At 49.5% G+C, this 25,399-nt stretch overlaps 2 protein-coding genes across 2 annotated transcripts; both read left to right on the forward strand.

Annotated features, from left to right (window-relative positions):
• The first annotated feature begins 1,553 nt into the window (after window positions 1–1,553).
• gon4lb (gon-4 like b) lies at window positions 1,554–19,663 on the forward strand. The gene is made up of 32 exons (XM_047033350.1): window positions 1,554–1,625; window positions 2,214–2,428; window positions 2,689–2,796; window positions 2,993–3,216; window positions 3,503–3,577; window positions 3,713–3,760; window positions 3,855–3,899; window positions 4,065–4,163; window positions 4,372–4,479; window positions 4,741–4,911; window positions 5,134–5,344; window positions 5,824–5,925; window positions 6,169–6,209; window positions 6,396–6,514; window positions 9,808–10,060; window positions 10,235–10,321; window positions 10,417–10,597; window positions 10,857–11,007; window positions 11,932–12,082; window positions 12,185–12,301; window positions 12,545–14,342; window positions 14,436–14,614; window positions 14,793–15,057; window positions 15,290–15,453; window positions 15,767–15,964; window positions 16,219–16,362; window positions 16,658–16,966; window positions 17,067–17,165; window positions 17,410–17,620; window positions 18,248–18,566; window positions 18,672–18,774; window positions 18,986–19,663. Exons 2-32 carry the CDS (start codon window positions 2,233–2,235, stop codon window positions 19,103–19,105), a joined length of 6,396 nt encoding a protein of 2,131 aa, XP_046889306.1. The 5' UTR covers window positions 1,554–1,625; window positions 2,214–2,232; the 3' UTR covers window positions 19,106–19,663.
• A 786-nt stretch (window positions 19,664–20,449) lies between these two features.
• Window positions 20,450–25,250, forward strand: pdia7 (protein disulfide isomerase family A, member 7). The gene is made up of 13 exons (XM_047040793.1): window positions 20,450–20,768; window positions 21,093–21,171; window positions 21,436–21,553; window positions 21,643–21,750; window positions 22,006–22,135; window positions 22,345–22,458; window positions 22,613–22,738; window positions 22,908–23,087; window positions 23,330–23,438; window positions 23,649–23,777; window positions 23,969–24,048; window positions 24,159–24,216; window positions 24,319–25,250. The coding sequence occupies exons 1-13, from the start codon at window positions 20,605–20,607 to the stop codon at window positions 24,406–24,408; spliced, it is 1,485 nt and encodes a 494-aa protein (XP_046896749.1). The 5' UTR covers window positions 20,450–20,604; the 3' UTR covers window positions 24,409–25,250.
• The last annotated feature ends 149 nt before the right edge of the window (window positions 25,251–25,399 follow it).

Genomic DNA, 25,399 nt, shown 5'->3' on the forward strand with positions numbered 1-25,399 from the left:
TCACTTGTGCGACCGTTTTCCAGATGTAAGAGCCCTTACTGTTGCCAGGCGTTTTTTCAGTAGTCGCTGTAGTCGTCCGTTAACAGGCATCACTGAAGGCACAGGTGTGGAGCGATCAGAGTCAAAACAAGAATGTGACGGACAGTTCTCCATTTGACGAGATGCGCAACGGTTCGATGTTGCAGTATCATACGAATAAGAACGCGCCAACCTCTTTACGCCAGGAATGTTTCCAAAATCTGAGAGAGGCAAATTAGTGTTTGGTAAAAACCTCGAGTCTATGGGCATACTTGCAGCAAGATGCGTGTTTGACCATGACAAATTATCCTCGAAAAATAACGACTCTCTCCTACAGACGCAAGGGCTTTCGCCCAGTGTGAGAAAACCATACGGAGTGGTGATTTTGGGAAGATGTGGGAGAGACATTGCTGCCCGTGTCGTTGGGTCAACAAATCGATCCTCGGGTAGATGGCCGTGAAAGTTTAGGGTCCGAGGATGACAAACTGAGAAACGTTGCAACAGTGGCATGGTGTGCCGACGTGGACACCCGAAAGCGCAAGCTTCTCTGTCGCGCGGAGTTTCCAGGCGCCCTGCGTGGCCAGACTGCATGCACGGAATTGTGAATGTTGGAATACGGTCTGGTGTCATGACCATTTGCAGTAAAGACACATTTTTACTCTTCTCCGTCCTCTGGCTTTTTTTGAATTGCCAATACGCCAACATTATAGTGATAGCCTACAGAACGACAGCCTAATAATAACTTTTACGCTCAGTAGAACTAGGCCCTACATTAACAGAGCAAGACGTAATCCACGGTGATTTGCTGTTGCTTGACTTCTGTCATATTTTCATACTGGCCCGTCTTTATTGATTTCCTTTGGACCTGGACATCCCAGCATGTCGTGGAGAGAATGGATGATAGAAGTCCCCCGTCCAATTGTCTCATATGATTTTTAAAAGCGACAGATAGCCTACGCAGGTGGTCATATATTTAAGTGGGCAGGACATATGCGCCCATGAACCTCGGAAACGATCCCCTACGCACTGACGTAGTGGATTTACTTGGTTTGTTATAGATTGCTGAATGTCCACCAAGTCATTTCAAATCTGAACATGTTCCTTTACATACATGATCATGCTGTGTTCTCTCTGAAGACACTTAATTGGCTCATAGAGTTTTAATATCAGCAATACTTTCAAACTGTTTTGAAAATAAGCCTATGAATTGAAGTATAGGGCAAATAGCAAATTAATTTAGCCAAGGAATTTGGGTCAATTGTGCCCTCAACCCATATTATTAATTGCAATTATCTGTATGGCTATCAGTGCCTATCTGTGTCATGACAAGACCCATGTGAAAAACTGAAAAATATAAAAATGTGATCACATTTGACATGTATAGCTCTTACATAAAATACTTGTCCAGAGATAATATATATATATATATATTAATCTATAGGTGAATTGTTTAAAGTCAAATGTGAGTATGTTTCCTTCTTGTATTGTTCAAGAGCCTACATGTATGGCTCGGAACTGTTGTGTAAAATGTTCGAATCCGGAGCAGCTTTACGTGTCGCACACACTGTAAGGCGCTGAGGTTTTGATGGAAACAAATGTCCGTGCTGGTAAGCGATAAATACCAATATTATGATTACGAAACTATTTGTGTTCCTGCACCTTATGTACTGGCATTTAATAACAACTGATAGTCACTATTAGCCTGCTTACTTGGTTTGCTTGGAAGTGCTGTTGGTTAGCGTTAGCTGACTTGCAGGGTCCTGATTCTTAGTAGCACCTGGCAGCAAAGAGAATGTTACCACTGCTAGGCTAATACAACAACAACCATCGCAGTCAGTTGGTGATGCTTCGACAGACTCAATTTCAACATAATGATAGTGATTTCACTAATCAAAATGCAACATTTGGTGCCTTCATTAGTGGTTCAGTAGCCGATGACAGCCGCGAGTTTTTGTAGATATCTTGGGATTGTTTTCCTTTAGCAAGCTAGGATGATGGAGACTGTAACTCGCTAACGACACACTGACTCGCTAGCGACCTGTATCACATAGCCAAAGCTCTGTTGACTATCTTGCTGTACAGTGTGTTTAAGAGCAGCCCTGCGTTGGAAAGTCGATGTTGTTAGCCTAAAATATTGAATCCTAATTGTCTACTGTGCTCCTCATCCATCCTGTTTGCTAACTTTATTTCCTCAGGCCAGCAACCATAATAAGCATGGTCCGGAAGCGCAAGTACAGCTCTCCGGAACCGTTGACCCCACACTCCAAAGTTCAAAAGAAGAATGAGACTGTATGTGAGCTTCAGGTTTCTAACGGTGTACCACCCACCCCGAAGAACATGACGGTCTCTGCTTTCTCTACAACAAAGGAATCTGGGATAGGAGTTCCCGCTGTGCGAATACCACAATCCAGTAGGTTCAAATTATGTATAGAGGAATTGATGGTAGAAATAATTTGATGAAGCCAAAGTAAACGTCAAAAGAGAGTGACAGGTTGGAAGTACCACTATATATAGCTATATATAAGTAGCCCATAATGAGAAATGTTTTGCTCCCTGGTTAAGATAATACATATCATTTTAAAGTAGTATAAAGTTTAGCAAACCCCCTTTCAGATACTCAGTGTAGGGTTATGGTCAATTGTCATTGTCATTATTTCCTCCATTTTGTAGCTACAAGTCCAGCGGATGTAGAAGAGTGTCTGCAGTCCTCCAGCCCCTCACACACAGAGTCAGAGACTGAAGAGGATGATGCAGAAACGGGCCTGGTCATCACTCTGGGTGAGTTATCACATTCTGCTGCTTGTTGTTCAGCTGAATGGGCTTGCTGCGAAGGGATTACAAAAGCCGATCCTGAAATGTTCTTCCATTTTCAAAAGGAAGCCTGACTTGAAAGTTTGAGAGGCACCAAGTCCCAGTCGACCAACATGGTCGGCTGGTGTCAACAAGCTTTCCCCTCCCCCACTCCCCCTCACAGATGGAGAGGGCTGCGGCAGCCGGAAGACGAGAAGGAAGACCAAGCGAGTGTCGGACAGCAGTCAGGGGGAGGGTCAGCCCGGCGCTGGGTTTGGCCCGCAGACATTGTCCTCCCAAGACAGCGAGAGCCAGAGCGACGACGAGTTTGGCCAGCTGGACATCGACCTGGAGAGGAAGTCGAAGCAGCACAACCTGACGTCCGTCCACATTCGGACCATCCTGCACGTGGGTGGAGCACAACTCTTCCGAACCACCCGTTGCTCAACAGAGAGCCTGCTCATTGTGGAAACATGCTAAGGGACCGTGGGGATGTTAAGAGTTGCAGTTATTCACTAGTTATGAGCCAAATTGTTTCGTTGAATGGTTTATGCTTTTCAATTTGGTTGTTTTATGGGTCAGATTTGAATGTGGATGGAAATATCAGCGATTTAGACATTTCAGCACTGTAACGTTTGAAGTTAAATGAACCGAAGCCATTTGTGACCATGGACCTGTGTGCTGTACCCCGCAGGAGGTGATTACCAACAAACATGTAGTGGCCATGATGAAGGAAGCCATCAAGGAGACCCAGGACATGCCCATGTTTGTGAGTGCTAATGTTTCAAGTTTTCATGAATTTTACTTTGGCACTTTCAAAAGTTGTTTTTAGCAATGGTTTGGCCATTTGTTGCACTTAAAAATCAGAAGAATAAGTATAATAATTGTACCTTTTTTACCACAGGAAGCTAAAATGACACGTTCTAGACTGAAGCAAGTGGTAGGAGAGGGGGTGAGTATTTTCAGCGATATGGTTGGATAATAAAAGATTCTGGAATCCCGAGAACATTCAATTCATGTTTTTCTTTTCTGCTACCGGTTTGTAGGCCATTCCCAAATGGAATATCTCACCCATCAAAAGGGTCAATGAGGTGAAACCTTTATCTTTTCCCTTCACAAACATACAAATAAAAAGTATTTCAAGTGATAGATGAATTGCACGATATATGTTTTCATTCTACTCTCAAGAAAGAGTTGAATCCCCCTGGAGCACTGTGCTAATATGACACCCCCCCCCCTCTACTTCCTGGTTCCAGCCCCCACAGTTTGTGGACATCCCTCTGGAAGAGGAAGAGGACTCCTCAGATGAAGAGTACTGCCCTGACGAGGATGACGAAGACGAGACGGCTGAAGAGGTATGGAACACTTCCCTCCCCAGAATGCACCTGACCATTTGTATTTTTAGAAACTGAGGAATTCCCTTTTCTGGAATTGTATCCATCTTCCACACGTGTTATATTAGGTTTGCAGAAACTGTTACACAGGAAAAGAGTGTATATACATGAAGGGATCAGGTGTTTATCTCTTTCTTGAATCTCTTTATTTGGACTTGGTTCCCCACAGACGTTTCTGAGCGATGTGGACAGCACATCTTCGTCCCCGCGGTGTGCCCACCGCCCTCAGCCCAGCACCCCAGTCCAATCTTCACCCACAACCAGCAGTCCAAGACAGGTAACACTGCCAACACATGAACCTGTCCCTGTGTTTGGGGAGGGCTTACACCTCACATACAGTCTAAAATGTTGCATTTAGTTGACTCATTTTAGGACTCTTAACAGTAAGAAACAAACAAACAAACAAAAACAAGCGAGCAAAAAAAAAACTCTAGCAGGAGTTGATATGTATTATTCGTGTAAATGATCTCAACGTATACAAGCAAAAAACGAAATACTTAAATGAGTTCATCATCATACTCATTGTCTTCGTCGACAGAAGCCCAGGTGTTCCCGGCACCTCAGGGTGGCGGCTGTCCCCATGGGGCCCCCTCCGCCCCCTCCCTCCTCCAGTGGGCCCCCCGGGGCCCTGGACACCACCTTCATGGAGAAGCTCCATGCTGTGGAGGAGGAGCTGGCCCTCAGCTCCGTCCACCCCGAGACCTACCAGGTGGGCAGGAAGTTCCCCGCGACCAAGGATGCTTGGAGGCATGATCAACTGTAGTCCATCCATGTACTCCGCAATGACGCACCTGTACTGTAGTTCCACAGCACAATGTCACAGACGAAGCAGGAGACAATGGGTCCTATCTATATTTCCGAGCTGAATACATCGTGTGCGATCCTGTTTTTGGACCCTTTCCCCTCATTGTGTCACCGTCTCCCATCCCAGGCGCTAGGCGGCGGCGGCGTGGCGGGCGGTCTCGTGGCTTGCCGGACGCGCTCCAAGCGCCCGCTGCGGGACGTCCCCCTGGGCCAGCTGGAGGCGGAGCTTCGCGCCCCGGACATCACGCCGGACATGTACGACTGCGACGCTGTGATGAAGGACCGCCACTGGAGCGAGTGGCTGCAGGGCCTCATGACCTCCGACATGGAGAACGACGGTCAGGAAGGGGTGGAGGGGGGGAAGGGGGGGGGATTGTTTCCTAAAGGCGTGTTCGCCGAGACGTCACATGCAGACAGATGTAGTTTGTCCGTGCTGGCGTACTTCGAGTGTTTTTAATGGCCCTGTCTGTTTGCTCGCTCATGTTTTTCGCACATTCTGACCTTTCCCCCGCGTCACCCCTGCTGTTTGCTGTCTTGGGGAGGGGAGGGGGGGGGGGGGGGGCGATGACAGTGGAGACCACGGAACCCCCCCCACCTGTTTTTTTCTGTGGTGAACATAATGTACTGAGGGCTCTCATCCTCTTAACAATCCTCCGTCTCTTCTCCAGCATGCCCTAACATGCTATACTTATGTGATGTTTTTTGGGGGGTTGCATCCATAGTTTTTAACCTTATATTATATACCCAGTTGGAATGACAAAGTTCTAAATGATCCAAGTGAAACGGGGGGAAAAAATATGCTTCTTCTCTCTCTTAGAAGACGGCGATGACGACGACGACCCAGAGTACAACTTCCTGGAGGACCTGGACGAGCCCGACCGGGAGGACTACAGGACGGACCGCGCCGTCCGCATCACCAGTGAGTGTGTGTGTATGTGTGTGTGTGTGTGTGTGTGTGGGGGGCACGATCTACACAAAACACCGTTGCACGTAACAATTCATATACGTTCGGTCCCTACACCGACCGATACAGTCATCCTCCAGACAGGTTGACCGGCGTAGAGCCACAGCAACACTATACAGGCCTGGAAAACGCTCTGATGAACCAACTGGCGGAAGAAGGACACAAGCTCATGTGGCGTCTCTCGTCTTTCTCTTTCAGAAAAGGAAGTGAACGAGCTGCTGGAGGAGCTTTTTGAGACGGTACGTCTGTCTTTCTCTCTCGCTTTCTCCTTTTTCTAGCTTTGTCACCTTCTTTCACTCTCTCTGTCTCTCTCTGTATGTCCCACACACGGACACACGTTTCTCTTTCACTGTGTCTTCGTTCATCTGAATCGGTCGAGGTATTCGCCCCATCTCTCCTGAATGTGTCTCGTTTGTCACACTCAGTTCCAGGATGAGCTGGGAGGGAACGAGGGCGAGGGGGAGGGCCACGAGGAGGACGAGGAGAGGGAGGAAGAGGCTCCGTCTCAGAGCATGCCCAAATTCAACGTCCCCCAAGCTATACGGTAAAGCCACCTTGTCCCATCTGACTTCTCCACAGTTTGTCCCTAAAAACACATGGGCCCCCATCACTTGTTAATGCGCCTTTGGTAACCAAAGTTCTCTTGACCAAAACACTAACCGTAAGTGTTTGCCCATAAACCCTTGACAGCGCTTTAGACCTTAGGTTTAATGGACGTTGATGTGCCGATAAGCTCAATTCTGCTTCTCGTTTCTTCCCTTAAACACCCACACACTCTTACGCACGCACACACACACGCTCACATTACCTTGTTGACTTGTGCTCGATGAGCCGTGATGGCCATCTGTCCCCTGTGTGTGTGTGTGCCGCGTGGGTCCCTTGACGCCTGCACCTTCATCTCTGCTTGCAGGTGGCCACACAACTGGCCACATTTGCTATGTGGAAATCAAGGAGTTATGTCACCTTAGTGTCATATTAGCTTCCTTTAAAAAGCCAAATACAAATTATAGATCTATATAAATATGGCAGTGTCTTAAGGAAATGTTTTTGAATACCCCCAATACACACACACACACTCTTAAACACATATAATACACCTCCCTTCGGGACAGGGCAGCAGAGAAGTGCTGTACCTGCTTGGGTAGGGAGGTACAGAAAGGCTTCGGCAATGCTTTTCCACCTACTAAGGATCAAGAGGTGGATTCATTTGCTTCTGAGCTACACTTCCAATAAATATAGGAACACAATTCCACTGATTTGTCATCCATTTCACGTTGTGCTTGGCATACTTAGCAACAGTAAAATATCGAATACAAGTCTAATAAATGAAAGCTTTTTTTTTTTTTACTGACAATCTGTCTCCCGTCTGTAAACGCTCGCCGTCACACGTCCGGTGCTGACGCGTTCCCTCCCAGGCCGCCAGGTGCTCATGTCCCTCCGTACACCTGAGGGACTCACACGGCTTTCTGGCACGCCGCTCGGCCATCGCCGGGGAACACGGCCACGTCACCGCCCACGAACGCACGTTGAAGCCCGCGCACACGCTCTGTGCCCTATGCACACGCTCTGTGCCCTATGCACACGCTCTGTGCCCTATGCACACGCTCTGTGCCCTATGCACACGCACTGTGCCCTATGCACACGCTCTGTGCCCTATGCACACGCTCTGTGCCCTATGCACACGCTCTGTGCCCTATGCACACGCTCTGTGCCCTATGCACACGCTCTGTGCCCTATGCACACGCTCTGTGCCCTATGCACACGCTCTGTGCCCTATGCACACGCTCTGTGCCCTATGCACACGCTCTGTACCTTACGCACACGCTCTGTGCCCTACGCACACGCTCTGTGCCCCACGCACACGCTCTGTGCCCCACGCACACGCTCTGTGCCCTACGCACACGCTCTGTGCCCCACGCACACGCTCTGTGCCCTATGCACACGCTCTGTGCCCCACGCACACGCTCTGTGCCCCACGCACACGCTTTGTGCCCTATGCACACGCTCTGTGCCCTATGCACACGCTCTGTGCCCTATGCACACGCTCTGTGCCCTATGCACACGCTCTGTACCTTATGCACACGCTCTGTGCCCTACGCACACGCTCTGTGCCCCACGCACACGCTCTGTGCCTTACGCACACGCTCTGTGCCCCACGCACACGCTCTGTACCTTATGCACACGCTCTGTGCCCCACGCACACGCTCTGTGCCCCACGCACACGCTCTGTGCCCTACGCACACGCTCTGTGCCCCACGCACACGCTCTGTGCCCTATGCACACGCTCTGTGCCCTATGCACACGCTCTGTGCCCTATGCACACGCTCTGTGCCCTATGCACACGCTCTGTACCTTATGCACACGCTCTGTGCCCTACGCACACGCTCTGTGCCCCACGCACACGCTCTGTGCCTTACGCACACGCTCTGTGCCCCACGCACACGCTCTGTACCTTATGCACACGCTCTGTGCCCCACGCACACGCTCTGTGCCCCACGCACACGCTCTGTGCCCCACGCACACGCTCTGTGCCCTATGCACACGCTCTGTGCCCCACGCACACGCTCTGTGCCCCACGCACACGCTCTGTGCCCTATGCACACGCTCTGTGCCCTATGCACACGCTCTGTACCTTATGCACACGCTCTGTGCCCTACGCACACGCTCTGTGCACCACGCACACGCTCTGTGCCTTACGCACACGCTCTGTGCCCCACGCACACGCTCTGTACCTTATGCACACGCTCTGTGCCCCACGCACACGCTCTGTGCCCCACGCACACGCTCTGTGCCCTACGAACACGCTCTGTGCCCCACGCACACGCTCTGTGCCCTACGCACACACTCTGTGCCCTATGCACACGCTCTGTGCCCTATGCACACGCTCTGTACCTTATGCACACGCTCTGTGCCCTACGCACACGCTCTGTTCCCCACGCACACGCTCTGTGCCTTACGCACACGCTCTGTGCCCCACGCACACGCTCTGTACCTAATGCACGCGCTCTGTGCCCCACGCACACACTCTGTGCCCTACGCACACGCTCTGTGCCCCACGCACACGCTCTGTGCCCCACGCACACGCTCTGTGCCCTATGCACACGCTCTGTGCCCCACGCACACGCTCTGTGCCCCACGCACACGCTCTGTGCCCCACGCACACGCTCTGTGCCCCACGCACACGCTCTGTGCCCCACGCACACGCTCTGTGCCCTATGCACACGCTCTGTGCCCCACGCACACGCTCTGTGCCTTACGCACACGCTCTGTGCCCCACGCACCGCCCGCCTCGTTAACACAGATGGACGCACGGATGGCCACTCACGCCCACACACTCATGCTATTCCGTTATCGTCCCTCCATAAACCCCCCTCGAGGAAGCGCTCGTGTGCCTGTTGGCGTCACAGTCCCTGCCCTGGGCTCTGACGTCTGGTTTTAAATGTTAACGACAGACGTCTGTCGTGGAGAACGTTGATTTTTTTCTTCTTTCCTACCTGCTGTCTGAGAAACGGTGCTGCCAGCACGACTGTCAAGTACAGGAAAGCTGGAGAAGTGGGAGGGGGAGAGGGGGATGGAGGGCCGTGTTATGTTGCATAATGGGCACCCAATCATTCCTTTTAACCGAGACATTATTTTACGTTGGGACAACCTTGTAAGAAACACTTGAAAGGTTTTGTGTTCCTCCATTAAATAAAGGACATGAAAAAAAATTCTAACGTTTTTCAAACAATTGCTTGCGCCTGTTGAACTATTGTAGCGGTAAGACAAAATCAATACGATTAAATTGTCCTTTGACACCAATCTCAATGATTCGGCCCTTCTTCTTTATCTTGTCAGGTTCGAGGCTCCGCTAGCTAGCATGCTCTCCGAGCGCCGCCGTGCGGTCAGGGAGCAGTACGAGGCCCTGCAGCAGCGGCGAGCGCTCCAGGACACGCCCACACACACGCCCAGCCTCCCCAGCCACGTCTTCGACACCACCTCCAGCCCCACCCCCCTGGTGGTGTTCTGCCCCCAGGCCCGCCCCCAGGCCCGCCCCGCCCTCACCCTGGACTCCGCCCAGAAAGCCCAGCTGCAGCTGCAGGTCCAACAGGTAGGCCCGGTGACTCGAGCACCTTCCCGTATTTGAAATTTGAATGCACGTCATTTTCGATCCAGGGCGGGGGGGAGTTATGGCGGGCCAATGAAACGAACGAGCCACGCCCGCCCTCCAGAGTTGCTCACATCGGACTTTTGTTGACGTTTCGAACTTCCCTCCCCGATGAAGCACGTCCAGCTGCTGACTCAGCTCTTCCTGCTCTGCAGTCCAGTAGAGGCCCTGCACCACCAGGCCTGCACCACCCAACAGTACCTGGTCAGTACACAAAACCGTCTCCAATCCCACCCCGACTCAGCATACAAACTCCTTCATCCCTCGTTCCCCCCCCCCCACCCCCGCGCTGTGTCCAGGAGGAGCTCCAGACGTTCGCCAGGCGGCAGGAGGGGAAGGGGGGGCCCAGTGTCTTCAGGGTGTGTAACCTGAAGGGGGCGCTCTCCCTCATCGCTGAGCAGGAGATACCGTGTCCCAAGCCCCAAGCTCCTCCCAACGCCACCGCGCCTCCTCAAGCGCACCCCAGTTCCTTCAGTAAATGTGAGTGTGTTTGTTTCTTTGCCACAACGACTAACAGGAAGTCAAAATCCTATGTTCATATTGTATAGATGAACGGAGGCCAAGTTTCTCTCTTTTTGGTTTACCTACAGAGCTCTGCCTTCATCTTCTATCCTTCGCGTCTAAAAATATGGCAAGGAGGCAGAATTAGCATCCACGTGCTAGCTTTGACCAGAGGATGTAGGTGGACTGTGTTATTAAAAGTCACTGAGAGCTCCCATGTGTGTCGTTGGCCCCACAGCGCGCACCTATGCCCAGTTGCCTGCTACGACTGCCTGGCTGCTGGCCACCAGGCCTGTGTTCCTGTACCCTGAACTCCTGCCCCTCTGCAGCCTGGACCCAGCCCTGCACCGCCCTCGCACTAAGAACCACTACACACGGGGGGAGGAGAGGTGACCACAAACAAACTCACCTCAGGAAGGATAAGCCTTGTTATATGACCACTTTGGTCATATCACACCAACCTTCACATCGAGGGTTTTTGTGTTTGGATACACGTTTAGGTTCATACAGATGACACAAAAGACTGAATGAGAGAGAGAATGTGTGTCACACACACACACCATAAAACGCAGCAAAAACAGAAGCAAGCAGAAGCTCTTATCATTTACATGGGGTCTTTTATATAGCAGAAATAGTGCGAAACATTTCCCTCTCCCCCAATTCAATTCAACAGCTGATCTTAATCTTCCTATCATTTTTCCTATTCTGATGCACAAATCTATTCCGGGACTAGGTCTCCTCAAGTGACCTTTCCATGCTTAGATTCTATGGGTCTCTAGTTGCTTAATTGGAGGTATTATTCTGTCTTTCTTCCTCCTCCCTTACAGAGAGAGCGAAAGAGAGAACCTGCCTATTCATGGGAAAATATATCCTAATAATACAACAAGACTGTTGTTTAAAGGAAACAGTTTTACACATGGCGATTGACCAAATTATGGGATTAATTAGAACTAATCAATAAATTTTCGCCAACACAATGTTAAAGGTAAATCAGGTGCCATCATCTCGACCTGTGTAAGAAGGTTATGTGAACACTTACGAGAAGATAATCAATCTCATCAATTCGTCATCAGTACCGCAATATGGGCCTTCTGTTTCAAGAAACGAATGCACTCTAAATGTATGTTTCTCATTTTAAAATCACTCACCTCTGAGCTGAAACGCCCCCTCCCCTAGTACACCACAGGCTAATCGTTTGACGACTCATACAACCCGGTATCATCGTCAAAGTGTGCCACGTCGGCGTTTAAATGTCGGATGAATTTCGGATGAAACATGAATGAACTCAAGGACCAAACCGGTTGTCTCCCCAGTCTCATAGTCCTGGGCCTGGAGCACTTCAAAGACACGCAGATGCCCCACTATCTGATGTGCCAGTACCTGATCCGCAAACACAGCCACAGCCACCTTCGAACCCACATCAAGGAGATGCTCAGCCCCAAAGCTCCTCACAACGTCTTCAAGGTGGGGCCCCTCATCAACACCGTCACCAGGCGTCACCTGAGGAACGTTCAGTGATAATAACAGCCATACCATTTGTGTATCCCTCTCTCGCTGTCTGTGTAGCTGTACTATGAGAACCACATGCTCCCTGCCATGCCCCTGGCATGTGGCAGGGTCATGCCTGGGGAGGAGCGCCCCCCTGTGGAGAGAGAAGAGGCCATCATGCCAAACTGGCTGAAGGTATGAACCTCACCATCACTCAGGACAATGATTACACAGAAAAGTGAAAAGACAACAAAAACAAGACTGATATTCATGTATTAGTACTTAACTAGTAGGCAACTGGTTAATGAAATCCTATTTGTATAGCCCTTTTTCAAGAAATGTCACGGAGGGCATACACCCATACTTTAGTAGATAACTTAAACTCCAAAAGCTGAGGTAAACTGACAACTGACACATGTTTGTATAAATCCCCTGCAGAAAAGTCTACCTGTCATACACAAGGCAGTAATGGCGTATAACAAAGCAAACAGGCAAGACTCGGATGAAGAACCACCTTCCTATACCTTTCCCAGAGGAACGCAGTACCCCACTTCTCTGCCCCGAAACGTCCGGCTACGTCTACACCCCCATATGAACGACCGAGTCTGCCGCCCGCCCATCGCCCCCAAACCTCGCCCCTTTCACGGTTTCACCCCCACAGGCTCTCTAGCACCGTTAGCCAAAGCACCGCTAGCCAAAGCACCGCTAGCCAAAACACCGCTAGCCAAAGCACCCACAGAGGCACCCAGCTTTTTGTCCCACATCCCAGGACCTATTCCCTCACACGGTGTCATCCTATTGGCTAATGCCCCGAGCTCTCCATTCCAAGGGGTCTTGCCATTGGTTACTCCTGCTCATGGGGAAGTGGCCTCGGGTGTCATGCAGATCAAGCCAGCCACCCCCACGGGATCCCACCTAATAGGCCAGTGTGTGATGTCCACTCACACAGAAACAGCCTACCAACAGATGCAGCAACGCAAACTGTTACCCATTCACCCTGCCCCTCGAAAGAAGAACCCCACCATGGCCTTTTCCACGGGCCCTCAGACGGGCCCTTGGCTCCCTTGGCGTATTCGACGCCCCCCCACTTCCAACCACAGAGCCAAAGCCAGGGAAGCAGCTCTGGCCCGCCAGCGAACCCCCGCCAGGCCCATCCTACCAGCCCCCCCCAGCCCAGACCTCGAGCTAAACTCCGCATCCACCCTGACAGATTATGGACTGCAGTCGGCTCCTGTGTTCCTCTCCTGCGCGCCCTCGCCGCCCCTCCTCCCCTCCCCGTTGGGCGCGAGTCCCATCAACCCTGGCCCGAGCAATCAGAACTGCGGCTGGAGGCAGCCAGTAGACAGGTCAGAGGTCAGAGACGTGGTCGAGCCTTCGTCCGCAAGCTCCCAACCGCACGGCAGCCAAACAAGCGGCCTCTCGCTCCACCGCGGTAACACCGCCGTCCCAGACTCCTCAGCGCAGGGGGCCTCTTCGGACAGGAACTCCGACTATGTCCTGCTCCAGATGACCTCTAACGGCTCCACCCAGACGTTCTGGGTGCCTCAATACTGCCTCACCCTCAACACCACTCACAATGACTTCCAGCAGTTAGGCAGCGGGCCCGGCGGCCTTTCGGCTGCCCCGCAACAGCAGCTAGCCCCCCCGACGCCAGAATTACCCTCCGGCCTCTCGTCGCCGACCGCGTCGCCAGCTAGTGCCGCGACCCAGCAGGAGGCCCCCCTGGACTGTGACCTGCCCAACGCCACGGCTGGACAGAGCCTGGAGGAACAGCTGTACCGGCTGGTGGAGGGGTTAAAAGACGGGGCGAAAGAGGGAGAGGAGGAGGAGGACGAGGAGGAGGATGAGAGGGGCGGTTGGGGGAATCTGGAGGGTCCCCTCCTCACCCTGTCGGCATCGTCCGGGAGCCCCTGCTCCAGCCTGGACAGCCAAGCCGACGCCCTGGAGAGGATGATGGCAGACGGGATGGAGGGAGGGCGGGATGAGACGGAGGAGGAGGAGGAGGAGGAAAGGACGGAGCTGGGATTGGAGAGGTGCTCAGGAATGTCCAAGGTCCCCCCGCACGCCCCACCAGAGGAGGATCTGAACGGAGAAGAGCAGGACAAGAGAGATGGAAAAGGGCGACACCGCACCACGCCAGACATGACCAGGGCGGGTAGAGAGACACCGGGAGGAAGTGAAGGCGAAGGGGCGAGGAACGAAGGAGAGGAGGAGGGGGAGGGCGGCGAAGGGGAAGGTAGCGGGGGAGGAGGGGATGACGGGAACGGAGGGAGGGGGGAGGGAGACGGAGAGCAGAGCGGGGAGGGGGAGGGCGGAGGCCGGGGAGAGGGGGAGGAGGAGGGGGAGGGTGTGGCGAGCGGAGGGGAGAAGGACGGGGACGGGGACCCGGAGAGGCAAGGCGACGAGGAGGAGGAAGAGGACTTTGATGACCTCACACAGGACGAGGATGAAGAGGAAGTGATGTCATCTGCCTCCGAGGAATCTGTGCTCTCCGTTCCAGAGTTGCAGGTACATGTGTCCTATCAATATCACCCCCCCCCCCCCCCCCCAAAAAAAAACAATACATCATAAGCATGTGCTTAGTAAATTGCATTTATACCATTACAGTAGACAGTGGTGGTGGAAAATGTTCCCTTGAGCTCTGTTAACTACTTAGTTACCGTCCCCGATCTCTGGAATCCCACAGGAGACCATGAAGAAGCTGACGTGGCTCGCGTCAGAAGGCCGGCTGTGTGGAGAAGGCGACTCTGAGGAGGACGCCTCGCCAAACTCCCCCGTTTCCCAGAACTCCCAGGAGGAGAACTCGGACGAGGAAGAGGAGGGTCCGGGGGCCAAGGGGGAGGGCCTGGAGCCCGGGGAGGGCGGGGTTAGTAAGGCGGCGGGCGACGAAGACGCCCCCCAAGGCGAAGACGCCCCCAGGGCCGGCGGCAAGGCTGCCGGACGAGGCCGAGGTCAGTCTGGAGACACTGGACCAAGCTCACACAGATCATTCATGTGACGAAATAGTGGACATTTTATTTTGACGAATAAAGTTAAAAGTTCATAAAATTCAACATGAAGGGGGAAGTCTGAACAGTCTTAAGAATCGTGGTACTCGACAGCTTCATGTCCTATTGAATCGTCCATTCCCACCCGAAATGCGGGCGTCTCCATCTGTCTCAGTTTGGACGATGTGTTCCACAGGAAGGGGCCGTCCTCCGCCCCGCGGCCTGAGGCGTGCCAGGCGGCAGGAGCGCGACAGCAAGGACGCGTCCAAGCTGCTGCTGCTGTACGACGACCACATCCTGGACAACGACCCCCTGAGGGAGAGCAAGGACAACGCCTTCGCCCAGGCCTACCTCAACAGGGTGAGCAGGAGCTAACGGGCTCGCTTTGGCAGGCTGTCTTGTCTGTGGGGGCCACTGTAAAGCCCTTTATATCAGATATTACTCTGTGATGTATTTGCGTTCTAATATTAGCTATCATTTTACATGATGGGATATGGTATATTAGCGTTCGTGGCTAATATGAGCTCAAGTATCATCTTACATGATAGGATTTGATATATTAGCTTCATGGCTAATATTAGCTATCATATCACCTTGCATGATAGGAGATGACGTTTTAGCTTTTCTGGACTTCAGTTCTCCCCCCTATCCATCCTCCCGTCCCTGTCTTCAGGTGAGGGAGACTCTCCAGGACGTCCCGGGGAAGGTGGAGGAGTTTCTGGGGCTGCTGTACGAGTTTGAGCAGGGCGGCGAGGGGCGCAGTGTGGTCGAGCTGTTTACGCAGCTGCGTGGCGTCCTGGCCGACCAGACGGAACTGCTGCGGGACTTTGCAGCCTTCCTCCTCCCCGACCAGGCGCTGGAGTGTGGCCTGGTAGGGTCCATGTCCTCCTGGTTGTCCGTCTCAAGCAGCCCAGTGGCTTTCATGGCTCCAGTCTGTAGCATATTCAGGCAAAGCCTGCTTGGTTTCCTTTTATAGGCTCTTCTTGTTGCTTTGAGGCCTGACGTTGTGCCCCTCCTCTATAAATTGGTCAACATGTCCACTTTCCGTTTGATCCCTTTCGTTTATTCTGGTCCTTCCTTTCCTCACGGAACCTCGTATCCCCCCCCCCCCCCAACCAAATGTAGTTCGAGGAGCAGCAGGCGTTTGAGCGAAGCCGGCGGTTCCTGCGCCAGCTGGAGATCAGTTTTGGGGAGAACCCGTCTCACTACCAGAAGATAGTGAAGGCTCTGCAGGGAGGCCCTAACCTCAGCCCCGCCAGCATAGAGGAGGTACGCTCCTCACAGCCTCCCCAGGGGCCGAGCCCAGAAAGATGCTTTTGTTGGGTGATTCATTTCAAATTTGCTGCAGTGGATTTGGATCTCATAAAGAGTTTAATGCTCGCTGTAAACATTTAATGCGAACCTCCGGATTGAGGTGTAAATAAGTGTGCGAGACATCGTTTTCGTCTTTCATGTCGATGTTCTCTGTTTACTGTCATACATTTCCTTATTTCTTAACAACGGCATCACTGGAATCACTGTGTTTCACTGAGGCCTCTCTTTGTGGCCCCTGTCTTTCCAACAGCTGAAAGCACTGATGTCGTCGCTATTGAAGGGTCACACCCATCTCCAGGGGGAGTTCGGGGTGTTCTTTGATGAGCTCCGCCCTCCCCCAGCCCGCCCCGGGCAGTTTGAGGAGGCCTGTTGGCCGGAGGAGGGTGGGGTGGGAGTGGAAGGCAGCGAGGGGGCCGGCTTGGCGTCCGGGGGAGGGGCCAGCAGCGGGTTTGAGGAAGTTACCCTTCCTGATCTGGAGGAAGAGGAAGAGGGGCAGAAGATTCCCCCCATATCAGCACGAAGCCGGAGAAGGAAGATGGGCTCCATTGGCAACTATAAGGTTCGGATGAAAATACTTACTTACTATACTATACTCCTTTCTAATTGACACCAAATGATTTTACTTTATAATTCAGATTGGTCGGTTGTTGCCTACACAGGAGTGTGATTGGCCAGAAAAGGATTGCTCCTGCCTCTGTCACGATGCAAAGCTTCGTCGACACAAAAGGAAAGTGTGTTCTCGTTGCCACATCAACAAGGTAATCTAACAGCCTTTTGTGGCTGTTGTTACACTGTCAAAGGGAATTAGGAATTCCTAGGAAAAGCTATTAAAAATATTTTAAAGGTGGTTTGCAATAGTAATATGGTATATTGTGACAATGAAACATGTATATTATAAAAAAGTGAGAGTGAGGGATATTCTAATTTAGCATTCGGTATATTACATATAATAAGAAATTGACAATGTGTAATTAAAGAATGACACACTGCTGACCTTCCTAGGCCCCAGATGGTGTTTCCAGGGCGATAAAGAGTCTTGACCCCTTGTACCCCGCGTCAACCAGCCCCATGGCTGAATTACCTACTGATGGAGGTGGAGAAGAGAGGGAGGAGGAGAAGGAGGAGGAGAAGGAGGAAGAGCCAGAAGAGGAGAAGGAAGTGGATTCTGAAGTCAAAGATGAAATTGACAGCGGGGCAAACAGTCCACTGCCTGGTATGTGCAAATGACAGTTAGAGCTATAAATATTTGGACACTGACACAAGATTTGTTATTTGGGCTTTACCCAAACATATTCCAAGTTACAGTTAAATAATTAATATTGATTTAAAGTGCAGTCTTTCAGCTTTAACGCGAGGGTATTTGCATCTCAATTGTAGCGAGGGTTTAGAAATTACAGCTCTATAATATGCAGCCCCATTCTTTTCAATGAACCAAAAGTAATCGGACAATTGGCTCAAAAGCAATTTCATTGACAGGTGTGAGCTATTCTTTGTTATGTCTTCATCAATTAAGCAGGTAAAAGGTCAGGAGTTGATTCCAGGTGTGGCATTTGCATTTGGAAGCTGTTGCTGTGAACCCACAGCATGCGGTCAAAGGAGCTCTTAGTGCAAAGGAAACAGGCCATCATTAGGCTGTAATAAATAGAGAGAGAGATAGCAGGAACATGAGGAGTGGCCAAATCTACAGTTTGGTACATTCTGAGAGAAAAAGAATGCACCAAATGCCTCTGCCAACTCGGTTCTTTCATTTCAAATACATTGTGGTGGCGTACAGAGCCAAAATTGTGAAAATTGGGATAACCAACCTGCTTTCAAATAAGTTGCTCTCTCTCTCTCCCAGCACAAGGACTGGACTGCTGGGAAGGCAGACTCCCTCTCACGGAAGAGAGGGGGGAGGAAGAGGACGAGGAAATGGAGGAGGAGGAGGTGGAAGAGGTGGAGGAGGAGTGGAAAGACGGTAAGGGAGAACCCAGTCCTTCACCGAAGAAGAGCAGGGTGGAAAGAGAAGGGTCGGGCTCATCTCATAGCCCCTCAGTCCCCCTCTCTGGAGTGATGGAGACCCCCCCTCAGCCTCGCCCCAGCCCCCCCTCTGACCCCCCCGTGTGTGCCAAAAACATCTCCCTCACTGCAAGTGGAGAAAAGGTTATCCTTTGGACAAGGTGAGCGAGATCATTCTTTACTTCCAATGCTTCTTGTGTTCTTATTTGTAGTTTTTAGAACAAATATATAATGTTGCAATGATGCATCTCGGTCTGGGCCCACAGAGAGGCGGACCGTGTCATTCTAACAACCTGCCAGCTGCAAGGAGCCAACCAGAGTACCTTTCAAGCAATCTCCACACAGCTGGGCAACAAGACCCCTAATGAAGTAAGTGGCTGCTTTCAATTGATGTTGCACAACGCCATAAACAAAAGTCTAAAAGTCGGTCAGCATTTGTGTTTCAGAGGTTTATGCCTCAACTTGTGCAAGTTATTAGACCTTAAGTCTATTTAGAATATCATATCAAATGTATTCAGACTAGTTTAGGTTTCTGATGCGTACTGGTCCTTGTTTGTTCCTTTCCTACCGTGTTGTGCAGGTGTCGAGGCGTTTCAGGGACCTCATGCACCTGTTCCATACTGCCGCTCGCCAGGTCAACTCCAAGGATGAGGCTGTTGCTACGGAACAACAGGCTGCCACTGATAAGGAGCTGGAGTGAACTGGAATGGACCAGTTCTGAACTGCACAGACACGTCTGATTTGAACACACCTGAAACGGATGACTACATGCCTCTCAAGAACAGCTTTGTTAAGGAGGGATGCAGAATTTGTATTTCAGGTTTTTCACGTCAAGATTCTTGTGATGTCTGGACATTCACAATATTTGGACCGTATGGTCATTTCTGGCATATATTATATATATGTTGATGTGTATATATATATGTATGTTAGAATAAAAACCAGCGATGCAATGGGCAGCTTCTATGTTTGACAGTGGTCAGGCATAAAGGAACTCTTAAGTTATGATGACGTTGAATTGCACCAGCAAAATACTATGTGTTTCAATGAGTTGTTGTAAAATGTTTATTTAAAAAATGCAGTGGTCCCCTTTTTTTTAGAGCCGTGGTTGTACAGTTGTGTGGCACAGTTCTGAGATGCAGTTTTATTTTATACAATATTGATGTGTGCCTCATCATTTGGCTTGCAAATATTCAATCATCTGTGATGGATGAATGGTGGTAGTTTTATCAATAAAAAGTTGTACATGCACAAATATATTAATATGATACATCTTTCGTGTTACCAAATGCATGGTTGGTGTAAGTTGTATGCATTAGTGATGTGTCGTTTGTGAACGATTCGTTCATTTTGAACGAATCCTTATAAGGACTCGGGAGTAACGAGTCCTCTCAACGAGTGATTCGTTCATTTCCCGACTCGGTCTTTCTACGAGTCTTTGGATCATTTTCACGTGACCTGCATAGGCTCTGTTGCTAGAGGAAACGAACGATTCGTTCCTTTCCCGACTCGGTCTTTCTACGAGTCTTTGGATCATTTTTCACGTGACCTGTATAGGCTGTAGCAAGAGGAAACGAACGATTCGTTCCTTTCCCGACTCGGTTTTTCTACGAGTCTTTGGATCATTTTTCACGTGACCTGCATAGGCTCTGTAGCTAGAGGAAACGAATGATTAGTTCCTTCCCCGACTCGGTCTTTCTACGAGTCTTTGGATCCTTTTTTCACGTGACCCGCATTGTATTTTTTAGTAGAGGAAACAGTTTCCTTATTCCCTTTCACGTGGCCGCTGTTTTAGTAAGACGTGAATGAATGATATTCGCTCAAGTCATCATACTGACTGGTTTTGTTATTTTATAACAAATTTGTTATTTGTTATTTTATACCCCCCCCCCCCCCTGAAATGAACAAATGACTCGAAAAAAGATTTGTTCATTTTACTGAACGAGATTCAAAGAACCGAATCAGTAAAAAGAACCGAACTTCCCATCACTAGTATGCATCTCGGAGTAGGAGACGGAACTGGGACAACCCACCCGCGCGATAAATTTACGTCATAACGTGCACCCAAACCAGAAACCAAAGCAGAACCTTTACTCATTCAATTTGTTGCCGCAAGCAGGGCCGCACGATTGCAATCTACAGCAACCAGTAATATAACACCGATCCAACTTTTGGGGTGTTCAGCTAATAATTGTACAGATGGATACGTTTTCGCGTTGGTTTCACCTGTTTTTGGTGTTTGTATTGGCTGGGCGCAGCGACCTTTTTGCGGCTGCTAGCGATGTGCTAGATCTTGGTGACTCCGATTTCGAATACACGGCAGCCGAGCAAGAGACAATGCTGGTGGAGTTTTTTGCCCCCTGGTAAGCAACGTTATAGACATTTAACTTGATATGCACATCAGGCCTACGATGCTTAATTGCAAGTACTGTACATTCAAAGCGAGTAGATGAATTTACCCAGCTAGCTCAACTCGATGTGTGCAGGCTGGCTAATCAGAGAAAGTTGAGAAATGTCGACTCGTTCTTTTCTTGGCCACACTTACACCAGTTACCTCAACTGTCACACATTATTATCACACCTCAATGTACATGATGATTAGCTAGATATGTTACTTCCTCTAGTCTTAACGACAATCCATGCCGACATAACGAGCTGCTTATTCACCATCTCCTAACGTCCTCCAGGTGTGGTCACTGTCAGAAACTTGCACCAGAATATGAAACTGCAGCAACCAAACTGAAAGGGACTGTCTCTTTGGCTAAAGTGAGTATTGTGTGCCGTCACTTAAAGTGTACTAGGGTATGTCCTCACACAAAGATATTTTGCGTGTAATCTTTAGTGTTGATATTTGTGTCTAATATCCTGCCAGGATATTAATCATGTTCCTGTTTAGGAGTTGCCTTTCAACTATTGTGGTTTTGTTCATTTGTGGACTTGGAACAGTTCCCACAGTAGGCCCTATATCTATGTTACTGCATCTGTAAGTCTGATAAATTGGCTTTTTTACCCATGATTTCTATATCCCAGGTGGACTGCACGGTGAACTCAGAAACATGTGGACGCTATGGGGTCAATGGGTACCCCACTCTGAAAATCTTCCGCAACGGAGAGGACTCTGCTGCCTATGATGGCCCCCGGAGTGCAGGTGGACTACTACAAATTGTGATTCTGCGAATGTGTGTTTCTAAGTATAAATATGCCATGTCAAACAGTATTGTCAACGTGTCTTCATAGATGGTATTGTGAGCTTCATGAAGAAACAGGCAGGTCCCAGTTCGGTCCCGTTGCACACTGAGGAAGCTCTGAACAACTTTGTGAACAACTTTGAGGCCAGCGTGGTGGGTGAGTACAAATCCTGTAACAGTTATGATGACCAAAGTATAAGTAGCACAAATGACAGGAAGACTAATAAAATATAAAATAAAATAGACCAAGTCATCCATCTTTCCCTATGTTCCATCTTCCTATGTCCAATTGAAGTCCCATCCTGTACTCTCTCCCTTGAACCTTTTCCTTTTGACGTTTCGTGCCCCATTTGTTACTTTCTCCAGTATGTTTTTATGTCAGTCCTTCTCAATTCTCCCTACCTGTGGTCAGGCTTCTTCTCCAGCGGTGACAGCCCTCAGCTGGCCGAGTTCCTGAAGGCGTCGAGCAGCATGAGAGACAGCTACCGCTTCGGCCACACCACAGACCTCGGCTTGGGCCTCAGCCACGGCGTGGAGTCAGAGTACGTTCCGAAACTTCTAGACAAGTACCGGGAATTTATCCTGTTGTAGAGGGGATGTTCAATACCCAATTATCAGGATTCATTACTTTAAAGTCAGTCTTATCAGTTTGGAACAAATCCAAACAGCAGTTGAGTGCACTACATGTCACAAAAGGTTTACAGGTTTTTGATGCCGTGTGTGCGTGCGCCCGTCTGTGCTTGTGAACCAGGAGTGTGCTGCTTTTCCGACCCCCGCGACTGAACAGCAAGTTTGAGGAGAGCGTGGCTAAGTTTGGCGAGGATTTGTCCACCGCTGCCCTTCGACAGTTCATCAAAGACAATGTGTAAGCTTCGTGTGTGTGGGAAGATGAACTGCTGGGTAGGGGGATAGAGCTGAGTGAGGATGTGCTTTCTTGCTCAGTGTGATGACGTTTTGCTCTCTGGACTTTGTTTGTCTTCCTGCATTATATCAATCCGGTATGTTTGTCCCCCTATCAGGTTTGGGCTGTGCCCTCACCTGACTCCTGAAAACAGAGAGAACTTGAGGGGGCAGGACTTGCTCACAGCCTACTTTAACGTGGACTACCACCGCAACATCAAGGGAACCAACTACTGGAGAAACAGGTTAGTTGTCGGTTATCAGTCAGTCATAACGGAATGGGCTAACTCTTTGAACAGTCTACTCTGAATTGAAACTGTATTGCAGAACTATACTACTCACTTGACATTCAATGCTTTTTTACATCACTGAATGCTCCCCCCTCCCCACCCCTTTGTCTGTCCCTCCCCTCAGGATGATGAAGGTGGCCTCTCAGTTCCAGTCCCGGGGGCTGAGCTATGCTGTGGCTAACAGGGCAGAGTTTCAGGATGAGCTGGAAGAAGAGTTCAGCGTGGGGCCGGATGGAGGAGAGCTGCCCATCATCTTCATCAGGACCACAAACGGCCACAAGTATATCATGCAGGAGGAGTTCACGTAAGTCACTTTTTTGCCAAAACATCTCTCCAACTTCTTGTGCCAGAGACTTGGAGCCACGGGTGCTCTTAGCCTTTGACTTGGCTCCCACTAATTTCACGCTTATATTGTATACTCCCCAAGTCATGTATGCAAATTAGAGCTTGCGCATCCGTCCTACACACTCAAACCTTGTTAGACATTTATGTTGGCCTGATGTGGTCTGGCCAAACAGCATCTGTGTGTGTGTGTCTGTCCTGCAGGAGGGATGGTAAGTCCCTGGAGAAATTCCTGGAGGACTACTTTGCTGGCAAACTGAAGAGACACGTCAAGTCGGAAGCAGTCCCAGCAAGCAACAGCGGCCCAGTAAAGGTGTGTCATAAGCTGTAGGGTTGCAAGTTGTTGTCTATGCTGGCCCTCGTCACTTGACAGGAAACCAATAGGAGGGACATATCGTCGAGGGGCACTTGTAAGCTGTGCCCGTGTTCGATTGCTTGGTCCTTGCTCTGATCACTAGAGGGTGCTCACTGGCATTGTTCAACAAGATTACTTCCAGACTAATGCATTTCCCTGCGTATTCAGGTGGTGGTGGCAGATAACTTTGAGGAAATAGTGAATGATGTGACCAAAGATGTGCTGGTGGAGTTTTACGCCCCCTGGTGTGGCCACTGCAAAAGCCTGGAACCCAAATACATTGAGCTGGGGGAGAAGGTATAGTATTCCTGTTCCCTCATGTCTTTGTTCCCGTTATTTGTTCCCACTGTATTGATGGCGTATAGAATGATGTGTATGCAGTTGTTTCTGCTCAGCATGTAGCCTTTTCTTAAAAGTATTGACGCAGAAGTCTATATATTGTCATGCACATGCTTTAAACCCACGTTTTTGTATTGCCTTCATGTTAGCTCTCAGCAGATCCAAATATTGTCTTAGCCAAGATGGATGCCACCGCTAACGATGTTCCACTGCCCTATGACGTCCAGGGGTAAGCATCATCCACCTACCGTACCTTACTTGCTCATGGGTTGATTTTGTTGCTCTACGGCTGTTTGTTGTGTTGTTGATCTGATGGTATCTCTACCTTTTTGTCTTCAGGTTCCCGACTATTTACTTTGCCCCAGCAGGGCTAAAGGACCAACCAAGAAGATATGAGGTGAGACCAACACTACAACACTGTGAGGAAGTCTCGCTAACTTGGTCACACAGTTCTTAATCACGTCCTTGAATATACATTTTTGCTTCAATGTGTCTTTAGGGTGGTCGCGAGGTGAATGATTTCATCAACTTCCTGAAGAAAGAGGCCACAAATCCTCTTGTCCTGGGTGCTGCCAAAGAAGACTTGTGAGAAAAGACGACAGAATTCAATCGGAGTTGAAGAAGTGGGTGTGCCGGGAAGGAGGCAAATGAGACAAATGAACTACTTTAGATGAGCCACCCATTGAACACAAACTGTTACAGACCAGGAGATCGGCTCTGATTTTCTGTGCCTTACCAGCAATATTGAATGCTCAATTTGGCACATGGCAAACTTTGAAAGTTACACAATCAATGTTTTGTCTCAAAACTGCAAAAATATAAAATGGAGTATGCCAATGTTAGGTAGCCATTGCTTAGCAGTAGAATGTGAAATCTCAAATAAAAGTATTACAGGGCTCTTTTGTCAGTACATGGCAACATATAGAATAAATATGCAAACTTCCGCAAGGTGATTTTAAAGATTGAAATGGCTATTTAGGACTAATAAAGTAAGGTCCACATATAGTTTCCTACATTTTGGAAGTTTGTTGAAATGGGTGATAACCACTGATACAAGGCATAGTTTTTAAAGCTGTCATATCTTGCAGTATATGGTTTAGTATGTAGTTGTAATGCATTTCTCCATGGTTAGGAGTCTCAAAAGCCACATTAGAGTGCAATAATATGTTTAAGACCTGGTAAATAAGGCACCCATTTTTGCTCATCATGAAAACCACACTGTTGAAAGTGATAATGTAACCATGGAGTATGTTCTGTCCAGATAGTTTAGAGATTAATGTTTTAGATATTGAAGATATCTTTTAACTTGCATCACGTTTATTTGCATTTATTTGCAACTGATTTACTACTGAAAGCGTGTTTTGCAGGTGGTAAGAGAAGACGTTTGCAATGTACGGATGTTAATAAATGCCTACGACATTTATATTTGTATTTTGACTGAATTTTGAATGAGTCATGTCCCGACTACCATTCCAATAAAGGTACAGATTTGCTAGTGCCGTAGAAGTTTGATTGGTTGTTTCAATCGCAAATCAAAATACCCTTGTCTGTAATTGGTTGACGAATTCTCCATCCCGCCT

This window comes from Hypomesus transpacificus, chromosome 2, assembly GCF_021917145.1.
Source record: "Hypomesus transpacificus isolate Combined female chromosome 2, fHypTra1, whole genome shotgun sequence".
In the NCBI taxonomy this organism is placed as follows: domain Eukaryota; kingdom Metazoa; phylum Chordata; class Actinopteri; order Osmeriformes; family Osmeridae; genus Hypomesus; species Hypomesus transpacificus.

Excerpts from the sequence above, each read along its gene's own strand:
- gon4lb (XM_047033350.1), top strand. The coding sequence starts at position 2,233 with ATGGTCCGGAAGCGCAAGTACAGCTCTCCGGAACCGTTGACCCCACAC. Across the intron at positions 2,429-2,688 it reads TGTGCGAATACCACAATCCA|CTACAAGTCCAGCGGATGTA; the intron begins GTAGGTTCAAAT and ends TCCATTTTGTAG. Across the intron at positions 4,912-5,133 it reads TCCACCCCGAGACCTACCAG|GCGCTAGGCGGCGGCGGCGT; the intron begins GTGGGCAGGAAG and ends CTCCCATCCCAG.
- pdia7 (XM_047040793.1), top strand. The coding sequence starts at position 20,605 with ATGGATACGTTTTCGCGTTGGTTTCACCTGTTTTTGGTGTTTGTATTG. Across the intron at positions 23,439-23,648 it reads GCAACAGCGGCCCAGTAAAG|GTGGTGGTGGCAGATAACTT; the intron begins GTGTGTCATAAG and ends CTGCGTATTCAG. Across the intron at positions 24,217-24,318 it reads ACCAACCAAGAAGATATGAG|GGTGGTCGCGAGGTGAATGA; the intron begins GTGAGACCAACA and ends ATGTGTCTTTAG.